Source organism: Abramis brama (genome assembly GCF_963993115.1).
Source record: "Abramis brama genome assembly, chromosome: 25".
Classification (NCBI taxonomy): domain Eukaryota; kingdom Metazoa; phylum Chordata; class Actinopteri; order Cypriniformes; family Leuciscidae; genus Abramis; species Abramis brama.
The window spans coordinates 1720888-1739731 of NC_139987.1; the positions used below are offsets into that span (position 1 = coordinate 1720888).

The 18844-nt window shown below is 35.6% G+C and overlaps 1 protein-coding gene across 11 annotated transcripts in view; it reads left to right on the top strand.

Annotated features, from left to right (window-relative positions):
* Positions 1 to 18844, top strand: part of ppip5k2 (diphosphoinositol pentakisphosphate kinase 2) — a 47530-nt gene that overhangs the window by 25694 nt on the left and 2992 nt on the right. For 2 of the 11 annotated variants that reach the window (XM_084105497.1, XM_084105498.1), the window contains 2 exons: positions 2609 to 2782; positions 5680 to 5752. In XM_084105497.1, the coding sequence (XP_083961623.1) occupies positions 2609 to 2782; positions 5680 to 5752 (247 nt within the window). Of the gene's footprint in view, positions 1 to 2608; positions 2783 to 5679; positions 5753 to 8440; positions 8561 to 16044; positions 16108 to 16857; positions 16879 to 18844 lie in introns of all 11 variants that reach the window. The other 9 variants (XM_084105499.1, XM_084105500.1, XM_084105490.1 and 6 more) reach the window with 8 other exon arrangements.

The following is an 18844-nucleotide window of genomic DNA, read 5'->3' on the forward strand; positions in this document are numbered from 1 at the left end:
AAATTAACAGATGCTAATATTTGTCTTCTATGATGTGATATTAACATCTCAGAAAGATAGGCTCAAGCAGGAAGACTGGAGTTACTGACGCAGGCAGTCCAGAATCGCTTCTTTCTTTTACATTCACAAACAGCTGTACATACACTATATGACAGGTGATGTCTGAAAAAGCATAATAGGGGCACTTTATATTACAATACCAATTAAAATATTACTTTTACATTTGTTAACACTTTACAGTAATGTGTCATTTGATACTATTAGTTAATGCATTAGCATTAACATGAACTTACAATGAACCGTATATACAGTAGTCTTGAAGTCCACTTCTAATGTTGACTGTATTTTACAGCAATACAGAATATATCTTCGTTAATGTTAATTAAAAAATACAGGTGTTCATTAACTAATGTAACATAGAACATTTGACTTTAAATGTATATAAGTAATAATTGAAATTAATATTAATTACATTCTGTTGAAGTTTGTAGAAGTACTAACAGTTCTAACTGTAAGTTCATGTACACTAATGTATTTAACTTTTGTTAACAAATGTGAAATTACTGATTGTAAACCGAAATGTTTCTGCTTGTATACAGATTCAAACATTTAAAAGCATAAACTTTTAGGTTTTTAAGATCGCAAGAAACAAATTCAGTGTTTCCAAACTTTTGTCTGGTAGTGTATGTACTGTGCTTAATGAATTATATTTATCTTACTTTTTTTCCCCATTGCTGTGACATTCACATGCCTTGATGTGGAAAAAGTGTGTGTGATTTTCATCAGTTTCAGCTGCATCTCTCCTCACGTCACTGCGCCTTTACGTGTCCTTCATTTAATGACTGTGCCAAAGTCTCCTCGCTTCTCACTTTCTGTCCATTAATTAGTTTTTTAGGAAACCGGCTGATGTTTTTGTATTTTGTTTTCATCAGTTCAGTTTATGTCATTTTAAAGCATGTAAGCTGGATCAAAATGGGAGTGAAAGACTGTTGTTATTCTAGGAATGTTGAACAGCTTCATGTTAAAGGTACACTATGTAACTTTTTTTAAGTTAATACATCATCAAACCTTCTTCCAAAATGTGTTTTTGTCTTACCTTGATTCGCTATGGTAAGCCTTTTAGAATATTTGTATTTCAGACCTGACAGGATGGTTTTCGCCTGTGCGTGTCTCATCATATCCGGAAATAGAGTAAAATTGCTCCGGCTGCTCATAATCATATTCATCCGCACAGTCACAGGCATGCAGTTTTGTTTTTTAACCGATAGAGGGCCTGAAGTTACAATAGTGTACCTTTTAAGTATTGCATTATAGTCTAATATATAATTTGATGATATTTGTTACATCACTAAGTTAGTCAGTGAGCTGCACTATGCAAATCAAAAGAATGGTGGTGGTTTTCTTATTGCCCATTATTTTAGCCCAAATGAAATTCCATCTGTATGTTTCTAAAACTAAATGTTTCCTTCTAATGTCCATCTCTTGCCACATTAATACACTAAATAATTACAGCCCTTGCTTCTGTAAAAAATATGATTTATTGCTATCATTATATCATGGTCTGTCTGAATACTCATGATCGTCTGGAAGGTGTTCAAACCGTTTTATGCACAGGCAGTTCCAGTCAGGTTAATCACCGTTCTATAAAGGTGCCACACACACACACACACACACTTCCATGTCATGCATTAAAATCATTTAATGCCCACCTAGCCATGGATGATCCTTTATGAAACGAGATATAAAGAACAAATTGATGCATCCCAAAAATGGAAAAGTAATGTATTTGATAAAAAAATAAGTATTAAATACAGAAATGATCTACATAGCCATTTTCTTGTTACATCGATTATTTTAGAGTAAGATGGCTGTTTGTATTTAACACATAAGTTTAGAAAAGCACTTAAAATAGACAGGTGTGTATAATTTTAGCCTAAAACCCTATTTAGACTCTATTTAAAATTTGAGTCGTTTACATGAAAAAAACATTAGACAAAAAGGCATGACACACAGTTGAATCGCACATTCCCTTGTCTATACAGAAAAGAAACTTTAACGGGCTATGTTGCAACTCTCAACCTCATGTCACTGCAAATTGTTTCTGTGGAACACGAAAGATTATATTTTGAAAATTGACACTTTTTTTGTCCAAAAAAGGAAATTAAATCAATAAAAGGAAAAGTCCACCTAAAAGTGAAAATAGCCCATCTCTCACCCTCGTGTCGCTACTGTTGCTTGTTGGATTTATTGTACAATGTGATGCAAATTATCCCATCTTGCCATACTTGTATTGTTTCAAGCATTCAGTTTTCAGTCAAGCAAAACCAGCTAGCAGCCTTGTTAGCGTGTGTATAAAAGCATGTCCACGAATCTTTTCTCACCCACAAAATGTATGTTATTTTGAAAATTGCCACAGTCTCTTTTTTGTTTTCTTTTTTAGTCCCCAATGCAGACAGACTTTTTCAAGACGCCTGCTGGCAAAGTATGAGCGCACATATAGCTTCTCTCGAGTAAAAGGCCTTCCTGTAGTGAATGTTGGTGGACACGTAGCCGGACTGTTGTTAACGTTGCATGACTGTGCTGTTTCTGCCCCCTGTCTCACTTCCAGGAAGAGAGCCCCCTGAGTGTGTCTAGCCCTGACTCTATAGGTACCTGGATTCATTACACCTGTGGTGTTGGTACTGGGCGTCGAAGACGCAGATCAGGGGACCAAATTACTTCCTCCCCAGTCTCCCCCAAATCACTGGCTTTCACATCCAGTATTTTTGGCTCATGGCAACAGGTTTTTACCAATTTAATTCATTCTTCACACCAACCACTAACGCACTGTTCATTCACACGGCGGTGAGCAAGGACACCTAATGAGCAGATGAATTAAAAGAGAGCACTATTACCTCATTGGTCATGTGTTTTGTTGATTTTTATTGCACTGGTTTGTGTTCTGGAATATCAGCTTCAAACTTTTCAATTTGTATCAAGTATCTTAGTCTTGACAGTTTTAGTCTTCATCTTTGTCTTAAAGGGAAAGTTCACCCTGTCATCATTTACTCGCCCTCAAGTTGTTCCAAACCTGCATGAGTTTCTCTCTTCTGCTGAACACAAAAGAAGATATTTTGAAGAATGTTGACGGTAGCCATTGACTTTCATAGTATATTTTGCTACTATGGAAGTCAATGGGGTCCGTCAACTGTTTAATTACCAACATTCTTCAAAATATCTTCTTTTGTGTTCAGCAGAACAAAGAAACTCACACAGGTTTGGAACAACTCGAGGGCGAGTAAATGATGACAGGATTTTCATTTTTGGGTGAACTATCTCTTTAAGTGTTTTTTTAAGCATCGCATCTTAATGAATGTTTTCTTCAAGTCCCACATAATAAACCATGTATTTGTTCTAATCGTATGAAAACTAACTTGTTTAATATTTCTCCATTGACCGTAATTGGTACTAAATTCTGTGATTTCTTGATTTAGACGACAAATCCATTCGTGTGAAGACACCGATAACCCAGTCTTTGCTTTTTACGGTGTTGGTTTAAAGTCAACATGAAATCAAAATTGGCTAAAAGATTTATTTTCTTGAAATGTTCCTGATGTCATTGTTTATGATTCATCTGTGCATGTTATTCCGAACAAAATCACATATGCCACGCAGCCAAACAGTTCAGTCACTGTTTTTTGGTATTTTTATAGGTAGATCACAGGGGATTCTTGCCAATACTTAATTGTGAATAAATAGTTAATGTAGTTTAGTGTTAGTGTAAGTAAAGGTTGCGGCAATAATAGCAAAAGAAGATTAAATATTACCATTATTCCTTGTCGAGATGCTCTCAAAGATTAACGTTTTTGTCATCTCAGGCTTCTCTGCGTGTGGTTCAGTAGTGCTACTGCAAACCCTCATTCAGATGTAAAGAGCTGTTTCAACATCCAGTCAATTCCTGATGCGCACACTCAAGTCTTCCCCCACAAGTCTTTCTCCTTGTTAAATATCCTCAAAAGTGCATAATTTTAAGGACATAAAATGCCATTTCAGGTTGACTTTAAATTATGTTTTAAAAGTTTTTTTGTTTTTAACAAAATTTGTCAATTAGTTATGTATAGTATTGTTGTATTTTTTTTATTATTTTTTTTATTTTGTGTGTGTGTGTGAGACTTGGATACTGATTAAATCAAACCGGAATGTCATACCATGTAGAGGAACCAAAAAAACACATTGATTCATAGACGTTTTGGCTATGAAAAAAGACACTTTTGGCCTTTTGCTGCTGCTTCAGACCATAAACTAAAAACCTCATTCCAACCCTTCAGTGATTAATTTTTCTCTCTGCACCAGTCTACTCTCTTTATCCATGTTTAGCCTATAGTCAGTCTCTTTTCATTCATCTGCTGTGCTATTAGCTGTCCTTCGCATCCTGCTCCATCTCAGTGTCCAGTGAGCGTTGAGCTCTGGGCTGCTGATGTCACACATGTGTAGGGTGGATCACGCCTGTCACTCGCCTCTTCCAGGACAGATTCGCCTCTGCTTTGGCACCTTTTACTCCTCATTGGTCACTGTTCTCACCCAGATCGACATTTCTCATTTCTTGTTCTTACAGTTCAAGGAAGCTTCATCAGCATAATCAATGATATTTGTTTATGGTGGTTAACCATTTAGTGAACATCACAATTTTTATTATGTTTTACAAAAATAATTATAACTCACGTGTTATAATTATGCTTGTGTCTTTGTTTTAAAGTATATTATTGCTTCGTTATGTCAGTTTTCCTGTCATTTTTACGCAACATTATAACAAAGTGGGAACCTCGGTCAAGTTCTTAACACACAGTAAAATGTTTTGAGGATAGATTAACCCAAGTCTTCAACTAAATACAGTGACCCTAAAAAAGAATCTGGACACTTTAGTCACTCTTAAAAATGTCTGAATGATATTATGTTAAATGAGAGAATATCAAAGCAATTTGCAATCCATTGAAATTTTGTCAATGTGATTTTTAGTAGATCTCTCTTTTTGTGACATGTTTTGCTTAAGTGTGTTATATTGTAACCAAAATCTTTCAGGTAAATTGAAATTGGTTTGATTTATGAAATAAATACACAGATTTGATGTGTGCCTTAAGTGTATTTTTGGGGCCATTGAAAATCCTTTTAGTTGAGGACTGGCTTGATCTAGGCCTCATGTAAAGAGAACTGCTGTTTAGTGTCCAATAACCCTCCTCCTATTCCCCGGATAACCCTCTTTTACCCCAAAGTAGATTTCATAGATTTGAAGTTTCCTTTGGTTTTTGCATGAAACTGAAATGAACATTTTTAACAGAGAAAAATAACTGGGCTGTGACCGTCTTGTTCCCTGCTCTGTTGGGTTTTACATGGATGCAAATGCATATTTGTTTGAAATTGTGGTTTGTTCAGTTTTACTCTATAAACTGTTGCCATGTCCGTCCTCATTCCCTTCTGCATTCCTGATCTCATTTCCCGTTTCTGATATGGAATGGAGTCTGTGTGGCAATGCTTAACGCATGATCCATTTATTTTCCTTCATGCTGGGTCTTTTTTTATTGTATAGGCCTGTGAACTCACATATTTACAGTGCTGCTTATTAATGTCTGTCTATCTGTAAATCGCCTTCATGAAGAACGGACGAAGGTTGACTGTTTGTTGAGTTTGCTTGTGCTCTTTCAGGTTCTGTCGGAGAACAACAGCCACAGCCGACCGGCCAGGCTTCACCCCGATCACAAGCTCACCCCTGGAATCGGTAAGATCACACTCAACACACTCCTAATCTTGATCTTATAAAGTCAACAGACATATCTTGTAATATCCTGAATGTTGTTGGATGTTCACTATGGAGGATCTCTGACACACTGTCCTGGTTCTCTATGTCCAAATAATATTTTGCCGTTCCATTTCTAATCTCTGTTGTGTGTGATGTTGATGTGGCTGCTCTCTCTTGATTCTTTAAACTTAACGACCAATTAATTTGGGTCTGAATTGGAAGTGAATGTGTAATACTGTCAGTGAGCTTCACTCTGAAACACACTGTGTTCTAAGATTGTTGCCACACAGCTGACTAATACAGTGCTGACTCTCATATATGCTTGTAATGTCCTTTGTGTGTTTGTAGGCCGTATACACACAAGCCTCCATGCTTTATATGGAAGCATATACTTTTGCCTTACTGGGTAATTATACATCTTTAGTAAGTGTATGTAGATGTGTAGGTGACAGGACATAGTTTTGGATGTCCTGCGGTGTGACATCACTCTTAGAAGAAAGGTTCTATATAGAACCCTAGGGTTCTTGAATTTTAAAGAACGCGTTATGCAAACAAAAAAAAGGTTCTATATAAGGAGAAAATATTAAATGATTGCATAATACTTTCGTGTTTAACAGTTATTTCAATTTTTCTTGTGGTGTGATGTGTTTATGAGTTGTTTAATTAATAAAATGTAATTAAATTGAAAAATACTGGAAATACTGAAAAGGTACTATATACTGTAGAACCCTTTCTTCGATGAGTGATTTTATTTTATTTTATTTTTAAGAGTGGCTGGTTGCAACTGCTTAGACTAGTCTTTTTTTTTCAAGACTGGTCATAACTTTAAGTCAGTTACATAAAAACATAGATTAGTCTAATATGAATCCGTAAAGTAAGACTAATTAGCCCTAACTAATTGCTAGTTGGTCAGACTAGTTCTTAATAGACAGTCTTACATACAATAATACAACTGGCCCCATTATTGTAATACATTTTTATTTATTTATTTTTAGATTTATTATACATGCAGCTTTTTGAGCCCATATTAATTGAATTTTGTATTAATTCAAGTTAATTCTCTTGTCATACTGCAGGACAGTTTAAAACTAGTGAAGACAAAAGGTCACAGGACCTACGATGTGCACTTCGATTTATACTTTCATAGACATTTTAAACTAAAATGTTGATGTTGGCTTGGGGGAAAAGTAGCACATGGACATGTTACCAAGACAGAATGTGTTCCTCGTGTCAGCCCTCAAACTTTAGTGTAAATTCGACTGATCTTTCGAACAACTAAGAGCTTGTGTGATTGCCACCTGAACAGCTTTTTTGTCTGCTGTAAAAATGTGTGCACCCAAACAAAAGCAAAATGCATTCTGGTCATTCACAGCAAATTGTGTCCCATTAATACAGATTTGCCATAATGCAAAAAACTATGAATAGTTAAAATGTAACTGATATAATCGTACACTCCTGGGGCCGCATTCACAAATATTCTGTATTCTCAAAAACATTTAAGAATGGTCTTGTCTTTTTTCTCATAAGATTTTTCTAGTTTTGAATTCCTGAAAATAATTTTCTAAAAAAAATATTGTAAGTAACCTCTTAAAGGTAGGATAACCTCCCACTTGTATTAAAATTTCAAAGATAAGACGTTTAATGAATTTACTGGGTTGTTTCAGATATTACAACATAACACTAGCTACCTACACTCATCGGGCCACTTTATTATGTGCGCCTGTTCAACTGCTCGTCAATGTAAATATCTAATGTATTTTGCATAACTCAATGCTTTAAGGCATAGACGCGTTCAAGACGACCTGCTGAAGTTCAAACTGAGCACCAGAATGGGGATGAAAGGTGATTTAAAGGGATAAGTCCCCGAAAAAAGAAAATTCTGTCATTTACTCGCTCTCAAGTTGTTCCAAACCTGTATGAGTTTCTTTTCAATGACCCCATTGACTTCCATAGTAATTTTTCCCCACAACACTATGGTTACTGACATTCTTCAAAATATCTTCTTTTGTGTTCAACAGAAGAGAGAAACTCATACAGGTTTGGAACAACTCGAGGGCGAGTAAATGATCAAGTCTTCTGCAAGGACCGCCATGCAATCAGATAACACCAAGTCTGCCATTTTCTTCTTAAGAAAATGTTTGATAACTTAAGATTTTTTCAAGAATCACACGTAGAACCATTCTTACGAACTTTTTAGAGATTTCTTAACTTCTTTAAGAAGGTCTTTGTGAATCCAGCCCCTGGATTGGAGCGATGGAATGACTATATTAAGGATTATCATGGTGGTCTACAGTGGGTAATAATACTGGAATAGTTACAGCAGTTGTAGTAAAGATGGTGTAAGTGTATTACACATTTCATTCAGTCTTTCTCATTTAGTAATTGCTTTATATGTCACTTCACGTGACCCTAAAGCTAATGTCTTATTGGTCGGAAGAGTTTTTTTATTTATTTTTTTTTTTTCCTAAAGTGAGGTCCTCTGAAGATCGTTTTACCTAACTAGGTCACACTGACAAAAGACATTACTGTCATTATGGGATGCTTCAGTGAGGCTGCACTACTCATTCTGTGGCAAGAATCTGTAATAAATGCTGCATGCTGCATGCACTGCGAGGTGTGTCTCTGGAACACCCGATTGCTGTATGTATCTTCTCTAACTCCCATCAGGGTCTCATTGTGCTGGCTTGTTTAGCACCATGGTGCTGGGCGGCTCCTCCAGCGCTCCTAACCTACAAGATTACGCTCACGCACACCGTAAAAAGCTGACCTCCTCTGGCTTCTTAGATGGTATGTGCAAACACGCACACACACCTTCTAATGGTGAATCCCCGTCCCTACTTTTAAGGAATCCTGGAGTCTTATCTGTGTTTTCAGTGGGAAACTACCGGATTTTGTGTTGTTCTCATTGGAATAAGTCGTCCTTTTGTAGCTGTGTTGTGGTACAGATGCCCGTCTGCCCCGATTAGATTCATTTATGATGAGAAACCTACATCACAACAAACTCAGGATCTTTTTTGGATCCTGCAACTCAAATGCTTTTGCAAGAAATGTCTGCTATGATCTGTACATAGCGTATGTTTCATTAAAAATCAGGTATAATCATAAATTATCGATAATCCCTGTAAAAAAAACAAAAAACCATACGGTTTCTTTTGTAAATCCTGTGTGTAGCCTATGTCTCGTCCTGTGTAACGCAAAGCTGGATGTTGAATTCATCTTAAGAGTCCGTCTCACCAGAATCGCTGTGCTTTTAGCAAATAATGTTATTTATTCATTTACCTTAATGTAACTCGTACTATTGTAACACACTGTAAACCCATTTGTTTTTCTGTAGTCAGTCCATACGACTTAATGTACGTACATCAAGAAAGTCACCTGCTTTCTTAGCTTTCCCTACAGTAGCTACACCACAGATTTACATGTAACTTAGATTATCATTATTTTCACTGCAAACAAGAGTAACAATAACACACATTTCGTTAAACCCTTGTGCGTCAATATTAAAAGTTACTCTAAGGTCCTTAGAGGACAAAAATATCTGTCAAAAAAAATCATAAAAATGTGAAGCTTTGGAGCACAGACTTAAGTTTGGTCTCATTTTAAAGAAGACCATTGGGAGATTGTTGTAAAAAAAAGTCAAAGTAAAAAAAAGTTATAGAGATTTAAGTTATTTTGTAAAATATAGATTTATGAAAGGAAATGAGGGTGAAAAATTAGAGATGCACCGATCAACCGGAATCGTCCGATTTTCCGCATACTCGGCCCGGAGCGGTGACCGGCCGGTCAGTCTCATGTCTTTTCGATTCTGTGCCTGTTTGCCGAGTATTCAGTTAAACACAGTCATTTTTTGGAACGTAAATAGTTGAGAGAAATCACATGTTGTGTATCAGTATATTGGATCTGTGCATAAGCTCTTAAAGTGACAGCATCCTAATAAACCTGCTTCTGTCTGCCATGTTAATCAAAGAACAAAAGACAGAGAAAATCACTCTATGCTCTTCACTTAATAACATTTGTAACTTTAATTTTAAGCATTAATCTTAAATTAAATATTTTTTCATTTTTACAATGAAGACTTTCCAGTGTATTTGATTACTTTAATTTCTGTAGTATTTCTTACCTGAATTTACTGTACACCCACCTGAAAAACCTAAAGCCGTTTTTAATACATATATCTCTTTATTCTATTGCATTTATTTGTGCTGTGTTTCAGCAGGTCACACTTACAAAAAAATCAGAAATTAGCCAAGAATTGTAATTAGTATTGGCCAAGAAAATTGCAATCGGTGCATCTCTAATTAAAATTTCAATGAAAATACACACTTCTGCCAACATGTATGCACTTGGCATTAACATGAAAAAAAATAACTATTAGAAAAAGACAAAAATGTTCTTAAAGACGCACAACGGTTAAGTTTCTTAATCTTAATATTAAATAACTATAAGGTCTGTTCAGATACACTGTGTAGCTAAAATGTAACTGAATTAAGTAAAACCATTAAAATGAAAAAGATTAAATGAACTTTTTTGCTAAAAGTTTTGCATTTATAGTTCACCCAAAAATAAAAAATAGTAATTTACTCACCCTCATAAACCCATTCTGAATAAGACTTTCATTCATCTTTAAAACACAAACAAATATATTTTAATGAGACCTGAGAGATTTCTGTCCCTCCATTAAAAGTCCATGCAAGCAAAACTTTTCAAAAAGTTAAAACTAAAACTAATCCATATGAAAAGAACGGCTCCTGTGTAAGTCTTCTGAAGAGACAGGATCGCTTTTTTGATAAACAGATTTAATTAGGCTTTTATTCACATAAAAACATTGATCAACGCACATACATAGAGCTTATCAAACATGGTAAATGGAGGCACAAATATTTATCTTGTGCAAAAACACATTTTATAACACTTAATTTCAGCACGCTGTAACTGAAATCTGAGTTCTGCTTCATATAATCAGATATTGATTTCAGTCATATTTTGGTGACATGTTGGTTTTACACTGCAGAGTTTTATCAACAGTGCATATGAAGCAGTTTTATGTCATTAGAATCAGTTTTGTTATTGATGCTTCAAAATAAAAATAATTGGCTGTAGCTAAAGATCTGGCTGAAACTGAAACTAAAATGAACATTTTTCTTTTTTTATCATTAAAGGGGTCATGACATGGATTTTTTTTTAAATGTTCCTTGTTAATTTTAAAGTTTTATAACACACACACACACATACAAATATATATGTGGAAAAATTATTTTCAACCCTCATTCTGCCTCTCTGTCTGCAATAACACTTTTTTTAAGGCGTGGCTCCTTTAAGGCTTGTAAGTAAACAGCCACTGTTATGATTTGCTAATGCTTCATAATTTTTCACTTTTAATGCTAAATGCTAATGCTAATATTCTGTATCAGTGTAGACCGCGTCAGTCATTATAATCTGAACACACATCTGTATACTGTATCAGCATCAGTCATTATAATCTGAACACACATCTGTATACTGTATCAGTGTAGACAGCGTCAGTCATTATAATCTGAACACACATCTGTATACTGTATCAGCATCAGTCATTATAATCTGAACACACATCTGTATACTGTATCAGCATCAGTCATTATAATCTAAACACACATCTGTATACTGTATCAGTGTAGACAGCGTCAGTCATTATAATCTGAACACACATCTGTATACTGTATCAGTGTATCAGCGTCAGTCATTATAATCTGAACACACATCTGTATTCTGTATCAGTGTAGACAGCGTCAGTCATTATAATCTGAACACACATCTGTATACTGTATCAGTGTAGACAGCTTCAGTCATTAGAATCTGAACACACATCTGTATACTGTATCAGTGTATCAGCGTCAGTCATTATAATCTGAACACACATCTGTATACTGTATCAGTGTAGACAGCGTCAGTCATTATAATCTGAACACACATCTGTATACTGTATCAGTGTAGACAGCATCAGTCATTATAATCTGAACACACATCTGTATACTGTATCAGCATCAGTCATTATAATCTGAACACACATCTATATACTGTATCAGCATCAGTCATTATAATCTGAACACACATCTATATACTGTATCAGCATCAGTCATTATAATCTGAACACACATCTATATACTGTATCAGCATCAGTCATTATAATCTGAACACACATCTATATACTGTATCAGCATCAGTCATTATAATCTGAACACACATCTATATACTGTATCAGCATCAGTCATTATAATCTGAACACACATCTGTATACTGTATCAGTGTAGACAGCGTCAGTCATTATAATCTGAACACACATCTGTATTCTGTATCAGTGTATCAGCATCAGTCATTATAATCTGAACACACATCTGTATTCTGTATCAGTGTAGACAGGATCAGTCATTATAATCTGAACACACATCTGTATACTGTATCAGTGTAGACAGCGTCAGTCATTATAATCTGAACACACATCTGTATACTGTATCAGTGTAGACAGCGTCAGTCATTATAATCTGAACACACATCTGTATACTGTATCAGTGTATCAGCGTCAGTCATTATAATCTGAACACACATCTGTATACTGTATCAGTGTAGACAGCGTCAGTCATTATAATCTGAACACACATCTGTATACTGTATCGGTGTAGACAGGATCAGTCATTATAATCTGAACACACATCTGTATACTGTATCAGTGTAGACAGCGTCAGTCATTATAATCTGAACACACATCTGTATACTGTATCAGTGTATCAGCATCAGTCATTATAATCTGAACACACATCTGTATACTGTATCAGTGTAGACAGCGTCAGTCATTATAATCTGAACACACATCTGTATACTGTATCAGTGTAGACAGCGTCAGTCATTATAATCTGAACACACATCTGTATACTGTATCGGTGTAGACAGGATCAGTCATTATAATCTGAACACACATCTGTATACTGTATCAGTGTAGACAGCGTCAGTCATTATAATCTGAACACACATCTGTATTCTGTATCAGTGTAGACAGCGTCAGTCATTATAATCTGAACACACATCTGTATACTGTATCGGTGTAGACAGGATCAGTCATTATAATCTGAACACACATCTGTATACTGTATCAGTGTAGACAGGATCAGTCATTATAATCTGAACACACATCTGTATACTGTATCAGTGTAGACAGCGTCAGTCATTATAATCTGAACACGCATCTGTATACTGTATCAGTGTAGACAGCGTCAGTCATTATAATCTGAACACGCATCTGTATACTGTATCAGTGTAGACAGCGTCAGTCATTATAATCTGAACACGCATCTGTATACTGTATCAGTGTATCAGCATCAGTCATTATAATCTGAACACACATCTGTATACTGTATCAGTGTAGACAGGATCAGTCATTATAATCTGAACACACATCTGTATTCTGTATCAGTGTAGACAGCCTCAGTCATTATAATCTGAACACACATCTGTATACTGTATCAGTGTAGACAGTGTCAGTCATTATAATCTGAACACACATCTGTATACTGTATCAGTGTAGACAGCGTCAGTCATTATAATGTGAACACACATCTGTATACTGTATCAGTGTAGACAGTGTCAGTCATTATAATCTGAACACACATCTGTATACTGTATCAGTGTAGACAGCGTCAGTCATTATAATGTGAACACACATCTGTATACTGTATCAGTGTAGACAGTGTCAGTCATTATAATCTGAACACACATCTGTATACTGTATCAGTGTATCAGCATCAGTCATTATAATCTGAACACACATCTGTATACTGTATCAGTGTAGACAGCGTCAGTCATTATAATCTGAACACACATCTGTATACTGTATCAGTGTAGACAGGATCAGTCATTATAATCTGAACACACATCTGTATACTGTATCGGTGTAGACAGGATCAGTCATTATAATCTGAACACGCATCTGTATACTGTATCAGTGTAGACAGCGTCAGTCATTATAATCTGAACACACATCTGTATACTGTATCAGTGTAGACAGGATCAGTCATTATAATCTGAACACACATCTGTATACTGTATCAGTGTAGACAGCGTCAGTCATTATAATCTGAACACACATCTGTATACTGTATCAGTGTAGACAGCGTCAGTCATTATAATGGCTTCTGTTTGCTTTTGACGTGATGCTCACATTCAGTGTAGGCAAATGTCAGCTGTTAAGTGACTAAACGCCTGTGGGCTGGGCTTGTGGTGCGATGATGTAAAACTATTGGTCGATGTCTTGCTCCAGAGGCAGTCGTATGCAAATGTATTTGCCTCTGTGACGTCACAGATCACCCAATATCCAAAGGAGTCGTATTTTGAGCTTGATTAAATAAATGCTTTATTTATAATGTGGAGGACGATTTTAGCTCTGAAACTTGCAGGATGTTTTAATGGTACAAAGATTTCTTATTTCTTATGTCATGACCCCTTTAAAGTACACTATGGTATTCTGTGTTTTTGGTGTTTCCCCTTATCCTACACACACACACACACACACACACACACACACACACACACACACACACACACACACACACACACACACACACACACACACACACACACACCTGCACCATAGTAACCAAACCTTTTTTCTTTGCATACAGACATGACTAGAAAAAATCCTAGGGCAAATCTTGGAAGCTAGAAATTTCCCAGCAAACTGAACCCCACAGCTCTGAATTAAAATAATTACTGCAGACTTACCATAGCGAGTTGGAGTAAGGCAAGATTTATATACAGATATTGTGTTAACTTCTAAAGAAATATTGAGCAAACAAATCCTGTTTACCTTTTAGGTAGTTAACCTATTTTGGTAAAATGATTGATTCCTTGTACAATTATATAGGATTATGGAATCTGTTAATGGTTCTGTTAACATATCCAGCCTACTTGTAGTGTCTGTGCTGGAATAATATAACTGTTCAACGCAAGTTTTTAAGACCATCTATCATGCAACAAGTGACTTCTGACTTTGTAGCTATTATTTGAGGAGAAATATAACTCAGCATATGTTTTGATGTCCTATTATGTTGTTTGTTTTCATATTTGGTTCCCACAAATGATTTTTTTTATTTAAGATTCCACGGCTAAATTGTGTTGTGAAGCAAGAGCGTTGTAGATCATGAAGTTCATGAAGTAGCAGTGCTAAAGAAAGTGTAGCGTCCATCATAGAATTAACCCTAGAATGCATGACCCGTACAAAGAGATGGCATCCTGTTTTTATCTTTATCATTAAATCATTGAAGAATTGGATTATGCACCAGTTTAAATGTTTCAGCAATGTTCAGTTGTCCTACATAACCAAATTCAGTTCAATATAATTACTTGTGACAAATGTGTATTTATGTGAGGTTTTAATTTACTAGCAACATTTGCCAATTATTTCGCTGATCCTTGCAGACATGCAAGTAGACTGTTGTTTTTCTGAAACTAATAAGGCGAATAACAGATAAATGTGTGTAAATCTGAATAAGTATAGTGGATGTGTTGTAGTCTTGTCCATTTACTGTAAGAAGGTTTGTGGAGATTTGTTGCATGGTCAGTAAACGACCGTGCTGAACCTTGAGAGTAAAGACGGGTCAAATGGAGGTAGTTCATAAATAAGCTTTGGGCCAATGAGAAGTCCTGATACTGGGGTCGTCCTGATACTGGGGTCGTCATGTTGCAGCCTTATCTAATGCCACTGGGTGTTAGTGTGTGCTAGTCCAAGATCCAGTCGAAGAGTAATATTGACCAAAAAATAGATAGTGAGTCAAAATTCCATATGAAAAGCCTACGGGTAATTTTGAGACCCTTTACAAAGGCTTGGGGTAGTGATAGAAAAAAGTTATTTTATTTGAACAAAAAGTGGTGTGTCTCTTGGAACAGCATTGCACATTTTTGAAAGTCTCACTTATCTGAGATCACAGTCTATCTTCTGACTAGTGGATTGCTGTGTCAGTTCAACGGCTGCTCTATCGTGTCCATCTAACCCCCTTTATGCATTCTAGGGTTAATATGGTGTGTTTGCTTGAACAGAAAGGAAACGAAGGTTTCATTTTGAAAGTGGAACGTTTTGTTGTTGTTTTTTAATCCCTATCCCTATGGCTGTCCCAACACTAAACACAAGCACTCCTCTGCTTTTCTTCTGCGTCTTTCCTGCATGACTCTTGCCTTCTTCAGCCTTTCTTTAACCCTCTTTCTGTTAGCTCTTATACATTTCAGGTACCTGTTTTTCTCTTTCTCAGAGGCTACGCGTGGTTCTGCTGTTAAAAGATTTTCTATCTCATTTGCGCGACACCCAACCAATGGTATGTTTGCTTTTGTTAATTCCTAGTCACGTTTTCCCCTCACCTTCAGTTTTTGATTTATTATTTGTTCCTTGGATATAGAGTTCCTCCTTCAACCCCAGGATAGGGCACAGGGAATGTGACATTTTAAAGGACTAAAGATACTCATTCAACACCAGGCATCATGTATATATTTGATCAACAGTTTAGTCTCCTCTGGACGGTGATCTCATTACATGGATTTAAAAGAAAATCGCATTTACATAAAGTACAATAAGGTTAATAAATTGGAATATTTTGCTGTTACCAATTTTTAATTATTTGCTTATTTGTGGTTGAATGAACTAGTTCTTAGAAACTGATGAAATACGTTGACAGTTTTCAAGTGAAAATAATTTGCTGCTCTTTGGCCTATATGAAGAATATTTATATAATATAACACTTTATTTTAACCTGTTTCAATGTCTCTGCATATTTTAGCTTGACTAACGTTTACATGTTTTCTGTGTTTTTTCCAATTCCAAATTCTGTAGCATAAATGAAACTTTATCTTCCAACAGAGCGACATACATTTAAAAAAAAAAAATTCAATGATTGGCTAAAATGTAAAGCATTATTTAAAAAATATTGTGCATAATGCTGCATAGCAGTGTTTTTATAAGTTGATAACATCCAAGATTATGCTTTTGGAAGTTTAGACAATTACCCATTTTTAGCATATCATTTTTATTGTTTGTTTTTTCTTTTAATCTGCTTTTCTAAATGGGTCAGTGTTTTCCAGTTTGTTCAGTGGTAAGTGTTAATCATACTTAATATACACATTCTATTCTGTCTAATTAGTGTTTGTTGTTTATTTTGGCTCTAGTTCCCAATCTTGTGTAGTAAGTACTCAGATCTAGTCTATAGACCTTAGTTTTTGACCCTTAGCAAATTTCAGTCTCACTTAGATCTGTCCTATAACTCAGAATCCTATCGTATTTTTATCTTTATCTTTCTTTATGTACCCACAAGAACATTAGCTTTTGGTTTATTCATTGCATTCCCAGAAGGAAAAGTAACACATATCGCATATTCTCCTTTGTATTTTTTTAAATAATTGACAAGACATACTCTCATCTTGCATTTAGTCTTATTCTAGGTAAATCACCAAACCTAATAATTTGAACATTGCCTAATAATAGTTTCCTTAAACTGTTGTGTGATTGGCTCCTTCACTCATTCACTTCTTAAAGGACAAATCCAGTGAAAAATGAACCTAGGGGTAATTAACACATGGTTACCGAGTCGATCGTTCCCTGCGATGCGTTTTCATGAAAATCGAATGTAAAGAGTTTTATCTTTAAAAACAGATTAGCTCATAACACTAGTATATGGGGCACAGAGTAAGTAAAAGTAAATCGCTAGTTAATACCACTAACAAGGCTCAAAATAGCCTCACACTAACACGGTAGCATAATGAGGGTCCCTACATGCAAACCGAAGCATTGAGAACTTTGTAAGTGTACAGACAGTTTAATAAGAAGATACTTTATAAAGACAGTACATTACGCGTTGACATGCAGGATCCATCTTGGAAAACAGTCTCGACTAATCGAGTCACGAACGCCGTGCTACGTTAGATTTCACAAACGTAATTCCTATCAACCAGCTCACTTAGCGCGGCGTTCGTGACTCGATTAGTCGAGACTGTTTTCCAAGATGGATCCTGCATGTAAACGCGTAATGTACTGTCTTTATAAAGTATCTTCTTATTAAACTGTCTGTACACTTACAAAGTTCTCAATGCTTCGGTTTGCATGTAGGGACCCTCATTATGCTACCGTGTTAGTGTGAGGCTATTTTGAGCCTTGTTAGTGGTATTAACTAGCGATTTACTTTTACTTACTCTGTGCCCCATATACTAGTGTTATGAGCTAATCTGTTTTTAAAGATAAAACTCTTTACATTCGATTTTCATGAAAACGCATCGCAGGGAACGATCGACTCGGTAACCATGTGTTAATTACCCCTAGGTTCATTTTTCACTGGATTTGTCCTTTAAGATGCCTTTTTTTTTATTGTTAAAAGGTATTGATACTTGTTTGTTTTTTTAAAAGCAGTAAATCAATCTGTGTTAAGTGGGGACAGCACTTGTACTCCAAATCTAATCAGTTCTATCATTAAATTCTAATGAATTGAGTCCCATTTGAAGCCAATGTAAAATGCCAATGAAGGCACACTTGTCGCACATTCTATATGAATATATAAATGTTATGTTGCTTGGCAACCGTAAACAGTCTAATTAACTATATTACTTGACAGAAGAATTGGTTATTCTGATTTTTAAATTTTGATAAATGTTACTATTTATGGAATATGTGTCTTCTAGAACTGTTTCTGCCGTTGGATAAAAGCAATAAACCATGAGAGGCTGTGTGTTACAGTGGTTTTACCGTGGTTAATAACACCTATCTGTGGTATAATAACTGTAATGCATGGCCTCTTGTTGCTTAATGCTTTTATTAAAAGACAAAGGCATCTTGTGCCAAATTGCATGACTTGAATAAATCAAATCAAATCATAATCATGTTGTTCCACTAGTTTCATTTGAGAAAAATAAATATTTGTACAAGGTAGGTCGATTGTCATTTCCGCTTCATAAAACCATCTTGGCCAAGTGATGTTTTTGGTAGATTGCAGGTATTGTGAGCTGTTCTTTGTGTGACCCATCTGCCTCCATCTTGCCCACCTCAAACTCACGTTTGACGGTGTTGTTGCT